The sequence below is a fragment of the Myodes glareolus genome, chromosome 19 (assembly GCF_982192425.1).
Source record: "Myodes glareolus chromosome 19, mMyoGla1.1, whole genome shotgun sequence".
Lineage (NCBI taxonomy): Eukaryota > Metazoa > Chordata > Mammalia > Rodentia > Cricetidae > Myodes > Myodes glareolus.
In genome coordinates this window covers 28,413,667-28,431,875 of record NC_142044.1, presented here as the reverse complement: position 1 = coordinate 28,431,875, position 18,209 = coordinate 28,413,667, and the positions used below count along the sequence as shown (strand labels likewise).

Genomic DNA, 18,209 nt, shown 5'->3' with positions numbered 1-18,209 from the left:
GTAAACAACCAATAACGGATTTGACTTAAGGCCTACTTCATGAGATGGAACCCACACCCAACACTGCAAGAACCAGAAACTAGATAGCTCAGGCACCTAGGATAAAACCAAATAAAAAAAATTTTTTTTAAAAAAGGAAAGAAAACAAAAATATAGTGATAAAATGATTCCTAGTGATATTCTATTACACTTATATAACAAGTAAAGAGTGAGAGACCTTGGAACACAGTCCTAAATGCCGTATCTTGATCATATTCCTCCCCTGAAAGCTCAGGTAACTCCTCAGAAAAAGTGGAAAGAGTATAAGAGCCAGAAGGGATGAAGGATATCTGCTGTGGGATAAAGCTCTTGTACAATGTAAAGATTTGTCATTTGTGCTGGTTTAATAAAATGCTGATTGGTCAATAGCCAGGTAGGAAGTATAGGCAGAGCAACCAAACTAGGAAAATTATGGGAATAGATAAGGCAAAGACACAGTCATCAGCCAGATGCAGAGGAAGCAAGATGAGAATGTTTTACTAAGAAAAGGTACCAAGCCACATGACTAAACATAAATAAGAATTATGGGTTAATTTAAGTTGTAAGAGCTAGTTAATAATAAGCCTGAGCTAACAGGCTAAAACAGTTTATAATTGATATAAGCCTCTATGTTCCTTTGGAACTGAATGGCTATGGGACCAGGCAGGACAGAAACTTCCATCTACAAATGGCACCCAACGTTCAGCAACTACATTCACATAAAACTTGTGAGAACTTGGGAACGGATTATAGACACAAAAGAACAGAGTCAAGCAAGGCTTATTGGTAACATCATTGTCTGTTGGGCTCTGATTGCTAGAGGCAAGCAGAGGCACAGTTCCTAAGAAGGGCTTCCTGACTCAGCGTTAGTGACAAAACCTTGCAGTTCTTTTAAGAGGCCCTGCCACCAAACACTTAAATGGTGTTTATGAGCAGCCTGTGCAGGCTTCTTGGTAGTGGCATGAACCTTGAAAACTATACAAAGTTGTGGCAATAAACATGGCTCCTGCCAGTACCTCTGCCATGAAGTTAGACTCACAGAAAGCTAAGAAATGGGACAGAGCCAGTTGCCAAAGCCACAGCTGTAATCCTAGTCATGCTGCTAGCAGATTAAAGACTCATGTGCTCAAAAAAGATAGGGATATACAGTAAAGACAGATTCAGATCAAAACAAAAACAAACCGCCAAATGGTTTACAGTGTGTCCAAAAATATACTTAGCTTTGTGAGATAAAGAAAAAGGCTAGAGAAAGTCCTTTAAAAAAAAAAAAGAAAGAAAAAATAGTTAGGAGTGCTGGCTAATCCCAGCACTTGGGAGGTAGAGGCAGGCAGATCTCTGTGAGTTCAAGGCCAGCCTGGTCTACAGAGTGAGTTCCAAGACAGCTACAGAAAAACCCTGTATCACCAGCCACATGGGATGGAAAATACAGAGTCAGGATACTGAATGTTATTGTGTTGTCTTTGAACTGTTTGATGGCTGAGGAAGGAGAAACAACTGCTAAAAGACATTTGATTATAAATGCCGCTGGATTAAACCAATTTATATATTTTAAAAATATCTTAAAAATTTAAGTCAAAAGTCATGTTACTTTGCAAAGAGGTTCTGCTTTTATTTTCATAGGAAATAAGAGACTGTGAATTCATTCTGGGTTAAGAAAAATCAGGTTTGATCAAGAAAAATCCCCCTCCCCGTAAAAAAACTCCAATAGAAGCAGATGATTCAATGTCTCAGAGCGTCTCTTTTGAAGTTTCTTCTGAGTTCTGCATCCAGAACAGCTTCAAGGCTGCTGGTTGAGATGATCCAGCCTCATAGAATACTCCAGTCAGAACTTGATCATAATCTTAAATTTTTTTTAGGTTCCCATATGATTACCAGTAGCCTAGAAAACTATGACCACATTCCAAAAACATGGAAAATGGATGTTTGTCTTTGCTTAGCATGTTGGTTACAAGTTGTTATTAAAAATGGTCAGGAAAAAAGCTAAACAAAGACCATTAGATTCAGGGTTTTTGTTTTGAAAACAAAAAGTAGGGGAAATGCTGTGGGATAATGCTCTTGTACACTGTAAAGACTTGTCATTGGTTTAATAAAATACTGATAGGCCAGTAGCCAGGCAGGAAGTATAGGCAGGACAACCAGACTAGGAATATTATGGGAAGAGGAAAGGCAGAGAGTCAGGCATCATCCAGAAGCAAAGGAAGCAAGATGGGAATGCCGTACTGAGAAAAGGTGCCAAGCCACATGGCTAAACATAGATTAAAAATTACAGGTTAATTTAAGTTGTAAGAGCTAGTTAATAAGTCTGAGCTAATAAGCCAAACAGTTTATAATTAATATAAGCCTCTGTGTGTTTCTTTGTGACTGAATGGCTGTGGGACCAGGCAGGACAGAAACTTTCATTTACAGATACCGAAACAATAAGTTCCTCTAAATCAACTGAACAAAGGTCACAGGAATTTAAGCTGAAGCAGCAAGTCCAGGGCCTGCACAGGTATGCACCAGGACCTATGCCTATATATTATAACTGTCAAGTTAGTTTTTATGGGATTCCTAAGTGTATGAGTAAGTGGGGTCTTTGATACTTGTGCCTTCTCTTGGACTCTTTTCCTTTTGTTGGTTTGTTTTGTCCAACTTTGATAGGATAGTTTTTGTTTTACCTTATATATTGTTTTATTATATTTTTAAAAATGAATAAATGTATGTATGGATGGATGAAAACCTAGCTCCTAGGGTAAAGGTTAACAACTAAACTGTCACTTATACCTGCAGGGAGAGGGAAAATCGTTTTTTTTTCCCAATAGAGTGATACTGAGTATATAAACCTCTCCAGTACAAGCCTCATGCCCAGAAGCAGTTGACCAATATACAAAGGACTCCACAGTTTGGTTTTTGTTGTTGTCATTGTTGGTGTGTGTGTGTGTGTGTGTGTGTGTGTGTGTGTGTGGCTGTATGTGTGTGTCTGGATTTGATTACAGCTTGGTGAAGTTTTTTGTTTTGGTGTTGTTTTAATTTTTCCTTGCTTTTAGGGGGCTTTGTTTGTTTTTTTTGAAAAAGAAATTAAAGCTGGGTATGTAAGGAGAGGGAGATGATGATAGTTCCTAGCCTCATCTCCGACTGCTGAAGACTGAAGATTCTGTATGACTGGGTTTTACTATAATGTAAATGGATAAAATATAAGAACCTAAGTTAGAACCTGAAAGGAAATATAAATAAGCTGAACAAATAGACATTTATTCAAGTAACAATAGGAAAAAAGTGTGTCTACCTTAAAGAATATTAATTTACTCATTTGTTTCACAGCAATTGAAATAAAAAGTTGGCAAGTTGGAACTTCAGATACTGCCCCCACACACACATGAAAGATCCAGAAGTATGAAAAAGTATTATTACAGACACTTGCATCTGCATATAAAATATTTGAGAAACCTTGTCTCAAAAAACCAAAAAACAAAAAAATTAAAAAAAATAAATCTGCAGCATAACTCCAACACCTAAGGCTTAAGGAACATCACAGAAGAGGGGGTACAAAAATGATAAGAGATAGAGGAACCAGGATCCAGGATGCCTGCTATTAAATTGTGTCTTCAATATGACACAGGGAAACTACCTATGAAATCACAATATGGCTTCCTAAAGAAGACCTGAGCAATGACAGCACCAGTTAATGTCAGTGTGTACAGGGTCTCATCCTTAAAGAGCTACAGTCAATTAATGAAGGCTGAGAGGAAGATGATTCCCCCAATTAGTCAGTCTTTTTTAAAATATTTATTTATTTATTATTATGTATACAATATTCTGTCTGTGTGTATGCCTGCAGGCCAGAAGAGGACACCAGACCCCATTACAGATGGCTGTGAGCCACCATGTGGTTGCTGGGAATTGAACTCAGGACCTTTGGAAGAGCAGGCAATGCTCTTAACCTCTGAACCATCTCTCCAGTCCCCGATTAGTCAGTCTTAAAAAATACACATAATCAACATTAAATAGAATCAGCAGGTTGTGTATACACACACACACACACACACACACACACACAAATATAAAACAATCACAATTAAAGAAAAGAGGCTTTGCTGAGCAGTGGTGGTTCATGGTTTTAAACCTAGCACTCAGGAGGCAGAAGTAGGTGGAATCTCTGTGAGGTGGAGGCCAGCTTGGTCTACAGAGCAAGTTCCAGGATAGCCAGGGCTACACAGAGAAACCCTCTTCGAAAAACAAAACAAACAAACAAAAAAACCCAAAACAAAAAAGGAGGCAAAGAAGAGAAAAGAAAAGAGGCAATGATTTTGAGGGGTGGTGGTGGGGAACTGGAAGGAAGAGAGAGGAGGAGGAAATTATATAAATACAATAACATAAAATTTTTAATTAATTTAATAACATTTTATGTGCATACTTAAAAGATTGATATTAAAAATAGAAAATCTGAAGGTATGACTAAAAGACAAGGTTTTCCACTAGGGGTCAATAAATACCTAAAAATAAGGTAATCTTGCATTTGAATTTCTCACTCAAATTCATTTTCTTATATTATCATCAAAAACATTCAAAGTCACTATTAAAATGTCCCTTAGGAAATAGCATTTTAGTACTGATGACATGACCATTCTGGAAGGAAGGTATATGGCAATTACAGTACCCTTCTGTCTAAGATATCACATAGTGATACACAGCAAGACTCCAAATACCCTGGATCATATTGAGAGAGAATTAATTACAGAGTTAGGCAAATCACATCTGAAAAAAACAACTGTTAAGTCTCTCCTCAGCCTCTCTTCTTCAAGGACAGATAACTCCATACTTGCTTTCACTGTGCAGCTGAGGGCCTGCAAATTCCTGGTTACAATTCTGCACACTGCTTTCTTCAATGAGAATATAATGACTCTTCATTACTTAATTCCCACAATCATTCTGAATTAGGTTACCAGTAATGCTCAAAGTAGTATCATTTATCAACATCATTTTGACTTTAACTTTAACTAAAAGCCTTTTGTTTCCATATAGAAATGACCTATATTTGAGATCACAGTCTAGAATTTTACTAATTGAAAGTATAAACTTTTTTATTGTGCATCTCAGCTGTCTGGACAACCTCAAAGTGACAAAAATTCAGTAATATTCATTCAAAAAGTACAAGTACATAATGAGAGTCCACTATGAGCAGGACACTTGTAAAAGTGCTTAGTGATATAGAAGTCCTCAGAACAAAGCCCTTGCCCTGATGCGCCGATCTCTAATAAGAAGAAGGAAAAAAGGAGAAGAAGGCGGATAGGCATGGTGGTGCACATCTTTAATCTCAGCACTCAGAAGGCAGAGACAGGATCACTGTGAGTTTGTGGCTAGCCTGAACTACACGACCAGGATTGCATAGCGGTCCTGTATCAAAAACAAACAAGCAAACGAAAAATCAGAATAAAAAGTGAGGAGATAAGAACTAACTAGAGGTAGGATGGGTAGAACCTTGAGTAAAGTAGGAAAACCCCAAATACTCTGAGTCAGGAGTTCCTGGGCACTGCCCTAGACTGAGAACTTATCTTTTTAAATGCCCTTAAGAGTAGCATGCCTAGTGTATTCAAGAGACAGCAAGGAGATCCATTTGACTGAGATAGAGAAAATAGGAGAAAATGAAAGGATGACAGAGACCGAGGCAGGAAGGATGATGGGACATTCATGCAAAAGTAAGGATTCTGAATTTCAACCACTCTCATCTTGCAACTTCAGCCAAATGCTCTGTGTTCTAACCACAATAGAAAACTATTTCATGAGCATCTCTCACGCCTTTTAATAATCATTATCTAGTACAGAAGCACAATATCCAAAAACTTCTACTATTAATTACTTAAGAGAAGTCATGAAGTAAAACAGTACATACTCAGTTCGTATTTCTGGATCATTATGACAGGAATGACACATGGCACTGAATCGAGATACAAAGAAGTCATAACGTCTATGATAGGATGGTGTATCTTCTTCAATATTTGCAAATTTGACAAACTAAAAAACAAAAATAACAATACAAACAATATATGTCACTTTTTAAAAGTGTGTAAACACATTTATCCTCCTAATATATTACACTAACGAGCAACATCCAAATAAGCAAATGGAACACATGAACACCACATACTGCATATGTACAGAATGAATTTTGTAATAATGGACTTTTTGGGAAACTGATAACACAACTTTCTAAATCAATAGAGCCTTGCAACCCGGTTAATTTCCTGAGAAATTTACTTTTACACTTTTTTTTTGCATTTTTCAAATTTGCTATTATAAATACAATACTTTTATAACAGAAGAGACTGGAAATAAAAACAGACACTCAGACCTTCATTAAATATAAGGGAGACATTTCAGAAGATAAACTTTCATTCTTTATTTATTGAAAGTTACAAATACAAAGATAATCTAAGTAACCGTTTATTGCAGGCAGCTCCAATTGCCCTTGAGTATAACAAACTGAATATAAAACATGCGATCACTCCAGAGGAGCCTCCCCTGTTCACAGACATTCTAATTCTGCAAACCTGAAGTTCTTTTGTGCTAATTCTAAAATGAGGTGGAGACTAGAGAAAGATAGTTATGTCTAGCTCTTTTCTCCACATGCATGGGTATGGAAACCCATATACACATTCATATGCCGCCCCACATATATATACCATACAGTAATAAAAAAACTGAAGCAGATAAATCATAAAATTTAAAACAGGAAGTAGATGTGTTTCAAAAGGCGTAATTAAGGTAGTAGCAGCTGTACTTTAGATGTAGGGTTTCTCATTTTAAACACTGTTAAAATTAGGGGCTGAATAAAGCTTCTGCTGCAGGACCTTCTCCAGAGACTGCAGGATATTGAGTATTGTTCCCATCTCCTGGATTACACCTAAACTTCTGTCTCCACTGTACAACATACCAAAATGCTTTCAAACACTTGTCAAACATGGGAGGAGAGACAGGGAGGAAGCATGTCCCTTGTTGAGGGCCAATGCTTTACTGTAATGACTAATTTCACTGACTATTCTCTCTGAATATCCCTCAGCAGTATTTAAAAAAATGTTTAAGATTAGAGATTAGGGATGAAATAGTGGCAAGGATCAGTCAAGCAAAAACATGAAAATGATCTGCACTTTCTCTGAGGCACAATACACAAAACTGATGGGGCACTTTTATAGCACAGGTTATATACACACAAGCTCCAGAGCAAGAGCTAGAACTGACTACTCCTATGGGTACCACATTCTTTCTGTGTATTGACAAGTCATTTAACTGGAATTCCTCACATATAAAACAGGAATATTATTTCCAAATTTGAACTAAATTTTGTAATATATTTAAAAAGCCTAGTATACACCATATTGTTTCTCTAAAAGAACAAAAATAAACTTGAACCAATGTTGCAAAGTGTTGACATTTATAACTATTATGTAACTATTTTTAACAAACTATGCTCTAGTTTTTTTCTGTTTGTGTATGTGAGTGTATGTAAATGAAACCATGTGTGTGCATGAAGGCCAGAGGAGAGTATCTGTGTGGGTGCGGTGTTCTATCACCCTCTGTTTATTCTCTGCAGGCAGACTCTTTGGAGCAAGGCTGGCAGCCTGCAAGCCACAGGGAAAGCTTCCTATTATAGCGCTGTCCAGCGCTGTGATTACAGGTACACATGAGACCCTGCCAGGCCTGTTATGTGGGCTCTACGGATTTGAACTTCAGTCCTCTTACCTGTGCGGTATGTATTATTATTCACTAGCCCATCTCTCCAGGCCTGATCACAAAGTTATTCCTTACTCAGCTTTGGAACCTGAATGTTTCAGGTGTCAGAATATTTGCACTGAATGCATACAGTATTTGTTCAATTTTGCCATAGAACCTCCTTAATCTGAAAATTCTAACACAGAGCTCAAAAAGTTGAAGGTTCTGGAGCATTTCTGATTTCTGATTAGGAATGTATAAAGTGTATCTATTTATAATTATTTTATGAATATTTTAAAACATTTTTTGAAACAATGTATATATAGGTATAATGAAATATCTAAACTTATTTTTGAAGTTATTTACAGCAAAAAGGAGTAAGAATAAGTTTCTGATATAATTTCTTTTTTGATTTAAAGCAATTAATAAATTTTATTAATTCTTTCAGAATTTTATATGAATTAGATATATTTTAATCACATTCTCCATTCATTCCTCCAAGATTCACCCCTAATACTCCCCTATACCCACTCCCAACTTCATGTTTTTTTTTTTCCTAGCACAGTTTCTGACAAAAAGGGAGAACTTAAGTAAATTTTGCCTATAATTGCCATACTGGATCATTATCATAAAGAGATAAATGCCACAAAATAGAATAAAATATACAAATTCCATGAATAAATATTGAAAATAATAAATCAACATCCATCATATTTGATGATATAACATACTCAACACCACTCCAAAATTAAAATTTTACACTAAAGGTAGGTTAGGAGGGCTTTTGTCTTTTGCCAAAATGACTCATTAAAGTAATACTAATGGCATTGCTGGCTAAAAGTAAAGAAACTTCTGGGAATGCACACTATGGCCCTCCCCATAGCTATTAAGCCATTTCCCCTAAACTTCCTCATCTAATTGTAAAGGAGATAGGAAAAACCTCTAGGAGCTATTATGCCCGAAACTAAGCCCATCACGTCACCAACTGCATCTGGAAATACCCGCTATTTATCACTGAGACAAAAAAACAAAATCATGATGGGGTTTTGAATCAGTACTTTTGTACTGATATGCCATGCTATGGGAGCTTCACATACAACCAGAGACCTCATCAGACAAAACTGAGTTTTCATTTCCTAGATGAGAAATTGAGATAAAGGTTAGCTAAGCTGTCAAGACTACAAGGCTAGCACATGCTACACAAACAAGGCCAACTGGACAAAGATCCACGGTGTGAGTTACAACCTACATCACCTCTTCTTTTATATGAAATTATACCTGTGGTGGTTTGAATGAGAATGGTCCCTACAGATACATGTTTGAATGCTTAGTCCCTGGTTAGAAGAACTGTTGGAAAAGATTAGGTGGTATAGCTTTGTTTGAGTTGTGGCCTTGTTGGAGGAGGTGTATAACTTGGGGTGGGCTTTGATGTTTCAAAAGCCCAGGTCTGTTGCCTATGGATCAGGATATAAAGGTCTCAGCTACTGCTCCATGGCCATGCCTGTCGGCTGCCTGCCATGATAATCATGGACTAACCTCTAAAACTGTAAGAAAGCCCCCAATTAAATGTTTTCTTCTATAAGATGCCTTAGTCACAGTGTCTCTTCACATCAACAGAACAGTAATTAAGACCCTGTCTAAACAACAAGTCGTGTAATTCTTGTAGATATTCACATAGCTGAATAACTTAAAGCTTGCTCAGAAAGACTGAAAATATAAAATGAAAGCAGAAATGAAAAGCTAAAATTTCACTTATTTTCATTATCACAACATGCTATTTTCCATTTTTATTTAAAAACTATGTTTTTAGAAAATGTAGTAAGTAGAAACAATTCAGAAGTGTTAAGGAGGTAAACATAAATGTTGGTTTCATAGCCAAGTACTAGGGAGAAAAAGAATATATATTCAACCAACAACAGTAGGATATCTGAGTGAACATACACATAATATAGAACCCCTAACTTAAACGCAGTCATATGCAAAATAACTTGAAATAGATAACAGAACTGACCTATAAAAGCCTTAGAAGAAATCTTAGAGGCAAATCCAAGACCATGGATTAGTCAATAATTTCTTATAAAGAATATTAAAAGCACATAAGAGAAAAAAAGAAAAAAAATCTAAACTTCATCAAAATTAAAAACTTCAGTGACTCAAAGCAAACCATCAATAAAGTATAAAACAAACTGAAGAACTAGAGAAAAAAATACTGCAAGTCACATATCTGATAAAAGACTTGTATTAAGAACAGATGAAGAATTTTAAAAGGTAATCAAATTTTAAAAATAAGGATTCAAATAGACATTTATCTAGAGACACACAGAAAGCCTATAATGCCAAGAAGCATTAAGGGAAACAAACAAAAAAAAGCAACAACAACAACAACAACAACAACAACAACAAAAAACCACAATAAAACACTACACTACATTCTAATTTATCTATTCATCTAACAATGGACATAAGAAGTTTTTTTCACTTTTTTTGGCTATTAAGCACATTGGTTTACAAGGCCATGTGTAGATATAGGTTTTCCACCCTGGTGATACAAGTTAAGACGTCTTAATTGTTGAGTCATATGATAATTGCATAACTGTTAATAATAAATCAGACACTGCTCAATAAAGTTCTTGCTTTTGGGAAAGCAGTAAAGTAAAACAGTAGTATATACTGTAATGGCTAAGTCAGAGAAAATAAAACTGACAGGAATAGACTCATTGAGAGGCAGGTATTCCACAATGATAGATTAATAATCACAGATTCTATGAAAAGCAACAAACAACACCAGAGACAGGGTGTGTTAATCACTGCTTTCTGTACTGGTTGTCCAAATGCCCAGACTGGGAAATTGCCTTTGATCAAATAGTCATTCTAGGAAGAGATTAATTCTAGATGCACTGATTAAGCTTAGTAAGAAAACAATAGCTTAGCTTACAGAATTTGTTCCAAGAACTTGAAGCTTTGGTTCCCCCGATTCCAGGAGCTTTGCTACCATATGAAGGAAGCTTTCTACAAAAGGCTTGATGCTCTGAGAATGGCAGGCCATAAGAAGCTGGTCCAATGCTTCCATAGCAATTAGAACATACCTAAATTCAAGAAAAAACAATGTCAAAAATGTCCAGCACTCTTAAATCCTCTAAGTCCTTTTCACCAGAACAATTAGGCTTAATTAGATGCACAGAACACAGAAAGGCGAAGTAAACTAAGTAAAACCTAGTTTTAAATATACAAGTCCTAAAGGAGAAGGACACCAAAGCTAGACTGCACTATTCTTCTTCCTCCTGAAAACATCAAGCTACCATGACACTACCTTTGTGTAATCTGCCTTGTATACCATGAACACTTTCCATGCTTTTAATCATATTTATTTGTATATATTCTAAATATTTACTACAACAATTTATCTATCTCCATCATATTTTACTTATATTTGTATATAGAATATTTATAAATTATATTCATAGATAAAATAGTACCAGCAACAACAAAGCAATATAAGGGAATATCTCAATAAAATTCACTTTATAAATCAACAAGTTTAAAAGATTTTATATAATAAAATTTAGATTCCATTTTAGCTAACTTTTAATGATCAACTATCAAACTACCTGTACAAAACCACTGACACGTCCTAAGAAGTGACAAAGCAGAGGCACAACAAGCTAATGTGTCACTTGGAGAATAGAGCACTCTAGAAAAAAAAAAAAAACCAGAGTGATAAAATGTAACAATAGGAAGTATTTTCAATACAAACTGCAAAACTCTAACTTTTCTAAGTAGAGAATGGTTAAGATGGGACTCTTTTATCAACAGCACAAGAACAGACAGGACAGTCCCAAATCAGAATGCTTCCAAGTTCTGGACTCCACGACCTCAGCCTGACACAACTCACTTTCACTCCTCTAAAAGGAAAGGCCGAAGCTGTGTCAAAACCACCTGATAACAGGATCTTGGTTTGTTTTAAATTTAGACACAGATTTTTAAACACAGTATCACACTTTAAAACTATTTTCCACTAGAAATTAATAAAAGTGATAAATGCTATAGCTAGCAGCAATGGTTCATAAAACAAGTCCCTGCATAAAACATGATCACAGGATAAAGAAGCTGCAGCAACTGTAGGGTCTCATACTTTTCTTTGCATATTGTTGTAAGGTTTTATCCTCTGTATATTGCTTTGCCTGACTACCTGGCACAAAAATTGACAAGACAACTTCACCTAGAAATAATTTCCAAAGATAAGAGATTATTAGCAGTACTTAGTGTTCTTACCCAGAACGATGCCTGACAACATCCCTGCTCAGCCTTTCTGCCAGATAGGCACCTATTCGATCAAGCTTCTCTGGTGCAGACACTGCATAAAATGTCAGTTTCTCCATATCAGCTTTAACAAGGCCATCCTGAAAACAATAACAAGAAATGCACAATCTATAATTTTCTTATTGATTTATTCATCTGCTTATTCAAAGTGTTGCCTGATTTACATCTCATTTGGAGGACTGTAAATTAGTCCTCATTTCTACTGAAACTTTCTGGGTACAAACTCTTTGGTGCTAATATTAAAATCTATGTGATCAGGGCATTTTAAAAACTAAAGAAATATCCCACTAAGGCAAAACGCTTAAAGGACCTTCAAAAACAATTACTGCCTCTAGAACTTTCATTTATAGAAAAGTAGCTGGCAGTATGTAAGATGATAAAGTATGTTTTACTAAAAATTTTTCAAACAAAACTTGCTTTACTTTAAATGCACTGAATGTTATATGTAGTTTGTACTTTATATCTACAACAGTGAACATACATATAGCTTTCTCCTCAGCTCCAGAGCTGAGGACTGAACCCAAAGCTTGCCTAGTAAACCCCCACAAATAGCTTTCTAAACTATTCAGAATTTGCTAGTATCATAAAAATCCGTTTTAATCAACTAAAACATATTCAGAATTGCGTTTAATTAGTATCAACAACACATCCCTAATGTGTGTTAATAAGTCTTTATCTTCTAAAGATGATTCCAATGGCTCTCTTGCTTGTTTTTCCAGACAGGGTCTCTACATAGCCCTGAGTGTTGTGTTATGCACCACCGAGACCAGGCACACCTTGAACTCACTGAAATCTGGCTGTCTCTGCCTTCAAATACTGGGACTAAAGGTGGGCACCACCATACCCAGTTCAATGATCCTTCTTATCTTAATGTAAGTGAGTCAACTATCACCCTCAATTTCTTGCCAGGTATAGTCTAAGTAACTGTGCTTACATCTATTGGATGGGGTGAGAAGGGAGATGGGAAGATACGTTAGATGATGAATCTACAAATAATAATTTTGCTATGTTCTCTTTTCGGGCTACCTGACAGCCTCTGCTGCCTCTTCAGTGAAGACACACAAGCATATTTTGTACTTTATTTTGCTAAAACCTGCTACTCTGCAATCAGATTGCAATTCTGCTGATCATGACTTCTTCCACTCGGCTTATCGCCTAGTAGTAGAGGTCCTTTCTTCTAGCTCTCAGCTTTATTTAAAACACCCTTCACACTTTCTCCAACATGCCCTCCACAAACTCTCTGGAGATGGGGTGGGATGTTTCTATTGTGAGGGACATCTTTTAGCTCAAGGTGCTTATCTTCACTGTTGGACTTTAGCATACTGTCATCTCATTCATAAAACAAATACTGAGTGAGTGCCAACTACATGCCAGGCACTATGACAAACATCACAGAAGCCATGCTCAGCAAAGAACTGCATTTGCTCAGTGAAACAAAGTTCATGAGAATTGAGACAGGTACTACTATGGCTTCCATGAAATGTCACATGCTAATTATAGGAAACCATTTATTTGTCTCATTCAACTCCTTAAAGGCGAGGACTGGGACACATACACTTCTGCACCTAAGTACCTATTCTCTGAATCATTCTGAATGCATTACAAGATGCTTGTGCTCAATGAAATAACAAACATGACAAGTCAGTACTGTTTACTATATGCATGTAAGGTTCACAGAAACTGATTTTAAAATCTATTTTTACAGAGGATGGCTATTTAAACAAATAGCAAGGACAAAATATCCTTTTTGTAACCATTTCTCATTTTATCTGTTGTCTGCCCCATTGCAAGTATTCAGAACTCAGTACGTAATAACAGTAAGAGCATGACATAAATACCTTGGCCTGTTTTCACGTTCTCCCTTACTCTGAGCTCTACCTGGGCTTTAATAATTATGTATCCCACATTTCTTGGGAATACAATAATCTGAATATCCAGTCTATTTGTGGCCAACAACTTAACTATCCACTATACCCTATAGCTAGGCAATAAGAACCTTCATTTGGACAGTTGATCAGTTTGTCTTTACCTTGAACACATCTAAGTTTTCATGCATTTTTCCTGTCTTTTTACTTACAAGGAAGACACTAATCTCCATTTTTCTAGATGAGGGCATCTTTCAATGTTTACAGAACTTACTGCCTCCAGAGAATGCCAACATAACACGATACTTTCTTGAATTAGAGGCAACACTATTACTACCTGTACTTTATTCACTAACTTATTTACCATGACTTAATATTTTATATGTCTAATATGAGTCAATCAGACTCCTTAAAAACAATTACCATGTTACAGGTTTGGTTTTTTTTTTTTTTCAAATAACTCACAGATGACAACTGATGGCCAATAGTATTTATGGATAGCTTCCAATATACAAATGATCAGTAAAGTAGATTTTAATCAGATGTAGGACATAGAAACTTTAAATTAATGTTAACATAATCAAAAGTTAGTTCGTTACAGAAAATTAAGCAATTTTCTAGAACTCAATTTGCATAACATTTTATGTCCATTTATCAGAGACCTAAGGAGTCTTAGAAAAGGTAATCATTGTCCAGCAAACCCGATCTCTCTGAAAGTTATCAGCCTCTTCTACATGTTTCAATTAATCTATTAAATGAAAAAATCAAGTTGTGGGGGTTATTTTGGCTTTTTGAGGCAGCGTTTCATTATGTAGCCCAGGCTGGCCTCAAACCGACATTCCTCTGGCCTTAGCCACACAAATATTGTGAGTATATAAACATATAGCACCGTATCTAGTGCCCTAATCAGGGCTTCTGTTTTTGGGATACAACTCAAAGCAGGAAGGATCCTAGAGGCAGGACTGGCACAGAGGTCATGAAGGAGTACTGCTTATACTGGCTTGCTTCTTGTGATTTGTCCAGCGTGTCTTATGCCATCCAGGACCACCAGCCTAGGTGGCAATGCCAGCTGTGAGCTGGGCCTCCCACATCTTTCATCAATTAAAAAAAAATGTTCAATAAGCTTGCCCAGCCAATCTGGTGGAGGCATTCTCTTAATTGAGGTTCCCTCTTTCTAGATGACTCTAGCTTGTGTCAACACTACTTAGGAAAAAGGCAGTTTGTCTCTATAGATCTCTCAATATCCCAATTCTCTTTCAGAGAGAGAGAGAGAGAGAGAGAGAGAGAGAGAGAGAGAGAGACAGACAGAGAGAGAGACAGATACAGAGACAGATACAGAGACAGAGAAGAAAAAGCCTATTCCTAATTGCTCTTTGGATCTAGGTTAGACTTCATTTCCTTTGCCTTCTTCTCCTAATCCCAAAATGGCCATTGTTCTGATCTATTCAAGCTACATCCAGCACTTCATTTATCACATTTTCCTCAGTATATTAAAATTGCTGGTATTCTATCTATATGCTTATTGAATGCAGAAACCATTCTTCTGTTCACAGTTGCATCCTAAGTACACACTATATGGCACACGATCCTAAATGTTTGGTAAGTGTTATTAAACTATCTAAATGAAAAAGGACACTATGTATCTACCATTTCAGCTTTGTAGCTAACATCTGGAAAAGAGGAGTAAGAGTCACGTGAAAACTAAGAAAAGTATAATAGTTCACATGAGACGTGGGGATGAAAGAGAAATGAAATGAGGGAAACCTTAGGGAGGTCAGCAGGGGCAGAATGGGTCAGCAAAGAGAAGGATCAGTAGTAGATGGAGATCAAATTACTTTTGGATCTTCAGGGAATATGTTGTCCACCAGGCGTTTGTAGCGAGGACGCAAAGCAGAGCAGCAGCAACACACTCCTGTTTTTTTTTAAAAAAATAAAAGAATATAAAGATTAATATTGTAAAATGACCCAGTAATTCATGTTTCCAAATACTCACTTTCTATTTAAAGATGAGTTTAAATTGCCAGGAAGTGAAAAGGCATGCAAATTAAAAAATAAGGAATTCAACTTTTCTCCCTCTTCTTCAAAAAACAGCAGTTGGCTAAGACTGCATGAACAATAAGCAACTGCCCTGCACACGCATCAAATTTATTCTGTTAAGTAAATTCATGGGTCCTATCTGCCTTTACCTTCATTCTCTACCTTTGTGTCTCATCTGCACTTTACTACAGTCATAACAGTAACCCTGCTATTCCAGCAAGTGAGGAGCCTCTCCTGTTTCCTCTGCCTAGAACAACCCTTACTCTCTTCTACTTCCTTTTGCTAAAAGAACTTACCACCTAACATACTAAATAACTTCCCCAGTGTGCTTATTGGTTATCATTAGCCCCCCCACCAGGATACAAGCTCAGATGAAGGCAGAAATTATTCTTTTACTCAATGATAAATCCAAAGCAACTGGAACAAGACACAGTAGGCACTGAGGTATCTGTTGAATGACTGTGGCCTCTACCTCAACAATGTCTTTGTTTCTGTACTTTCTACTTCTGTCACCTAGTTAAGAAGTCACACCTACCTGTACCTTTTCCCACGACTTCCTAGCAGGTTTCCCAGTCTTGTTCTGTGGCTCCAACACAGGGATGGTATTTATAGCTCATTTTTTAGCAATATCATTACACTGATGCTTTCAAGAATTCATTGATAATTGATTAAATATATAAAAATGCCCTAATGCTTTATAATATCCTTCAAACCTATATCCTCCCTGTTACTAACTATTCTTTATACTTCACAAACTTAGCATACTCTAAAATAGTTTAATTTTTAAATGGACTTATTCTAGACAGTGAAAATATGTCAAAAATAGATGAACTTTAAAACTACAAAGCAAAAGAAACAAAGATTGGAGAATCTGCAACAAATAAACAATACGTCTGTCTTATAAACCTTTCATAGAAACAAGACTAATAAAAAGGCCTAAATGACCTAGGAGACTTGACTCCAATTCTTCTATGAATAGATACATGTCCTGAGTAAGGCCACTTCAGCTACTTGGAAAGAACTGTGAATTGGATGGATCAATTAGTTTTCTTACCCTGAATATCAATAACTTCCTAAGAATAGTGGCGCTGAGATAAAAGAATTCCCCTGATTTATGAGCTGAGGTGGGAAGTCTATGTCACTGTGCATTTACTTAGGTTTAGAAACCATGGCAAGACACAGGAGAACACTTGAAATAGAAGAAAAGTTACTTAGTAAGCAGAACCTTTGCAATTTTATCAAGAGGCAATTTTCTGAAGATCTCAAATTCTTTTTTTTCTTTTTTTTTTTTTTTGTTGGAGTCTGTCCTTGAAACTCATTCTGTAAACCAGGCTGGCCTCAAATTCACAGAGATCTGCCTGCCTCTGCCTCCCAAGTACTGGGATTAAAGGCATGCACCACCACTGCCCAGCTTATCTCAAATTCTTTATTAGATATGTGCTATTTACCAAGTGTCAACTTGGTGTTCAGCACAGGTCAAAAAAATCAGTATAAAGCTTGAGTTCAGGTCTGTAATTAAGTGAGACCATCAAAGCAATGATGAAACAGTCTAGAGCTGTTGATCATCTGAAGATGACTGTCTCTTATCCTTCACAATCAGAAAGCACTGTGTATACATCACTCAGCATTTCTAGCAAACAAGACTTGATTATCATCACTACTTCATAAAGGCAAGAATCTGTAAGGGTGGGGCTAGAGAGATGATTTAGAGCTAAGGCCATTGGCTATTCTTCTAGAGGACCCATGTATTTTCCCAGCACCCATCTGGTGGCTCAAAACCATATGTAACTCCAGTCCTAGGGACACAACATCCTCTTCTGGTCTCCATGGGTACTGGGCATGCACATAAGGCTCAGACACACATGCAGGCAAACACATAGATATATTTAAAATAAAAACATAAAAAAATTAAAGTTAAAAATTCTGTAGCAAAAGAAACCAGTAACTTGGTCAACAGTAATGGCTGGATGAATCCACCATCTAAAATTAAAACTCTGGGCTCTTCCCTACACCACAGATACAAAAAATGTAAGAAGTATATCTTTTGAGGATTTATAAACTGTCATAAAAACAGCTCAGCAATACATACTACTTGGTATATTTGATAATAGCAAATGTTATTCACTGTTCAAAAGGTTTTTCTAATAAAAGAAATTCCAAATACTACAAGCTAAATTTTAGATTAACATCAAAAATATTTGAATAATACTTGAACCCCAAAACAATAAAATCATCTGAGTACTGGAAAGAGAGGGTACAGACAGCAAAATTAGGACAAAGCAA

General features: G+C 36.4%; 1 protein-coding gene across 3 annotated transcripts in view; it reads right to left on the bottom strand.

Moving 5' to 3' along the window:
* Efr3a (EFR3 homolog A) overlaps positions 1-18,209 on the bottom strand; it is a 93,489-nt gene that overhangs the window by 47,938 nt on the left and 27,342 nt on the right. For 2 of the 3 annotated variants that reach the window (XM_048457432.3, XM_048457431.3), the window contains exons 2-5: positions 15,725-15,801; positions 11,977-12,104; positions 10,640-10,790; positions 5,888-6,009 (exon numbers count right to left, since the gene is read on the bottom strand). In XM_048457432.3, the coding sequence (XP_048313389.3) occupies positions 5,888-6,009; positions 10,640-10,790; positions 11,977-12,104; positions 15,725-15,801 (478 nt within the window). Of the gene's footprint in view, positions 1-5,887; positions 6,010-10,639; positions 10,791-11,976; positions 12,105-15,653; positions 15,802-18,209 lie in introns of those variants that run through there. The other variant, XM_048457434.3, reaches the window with a different exon arrangement.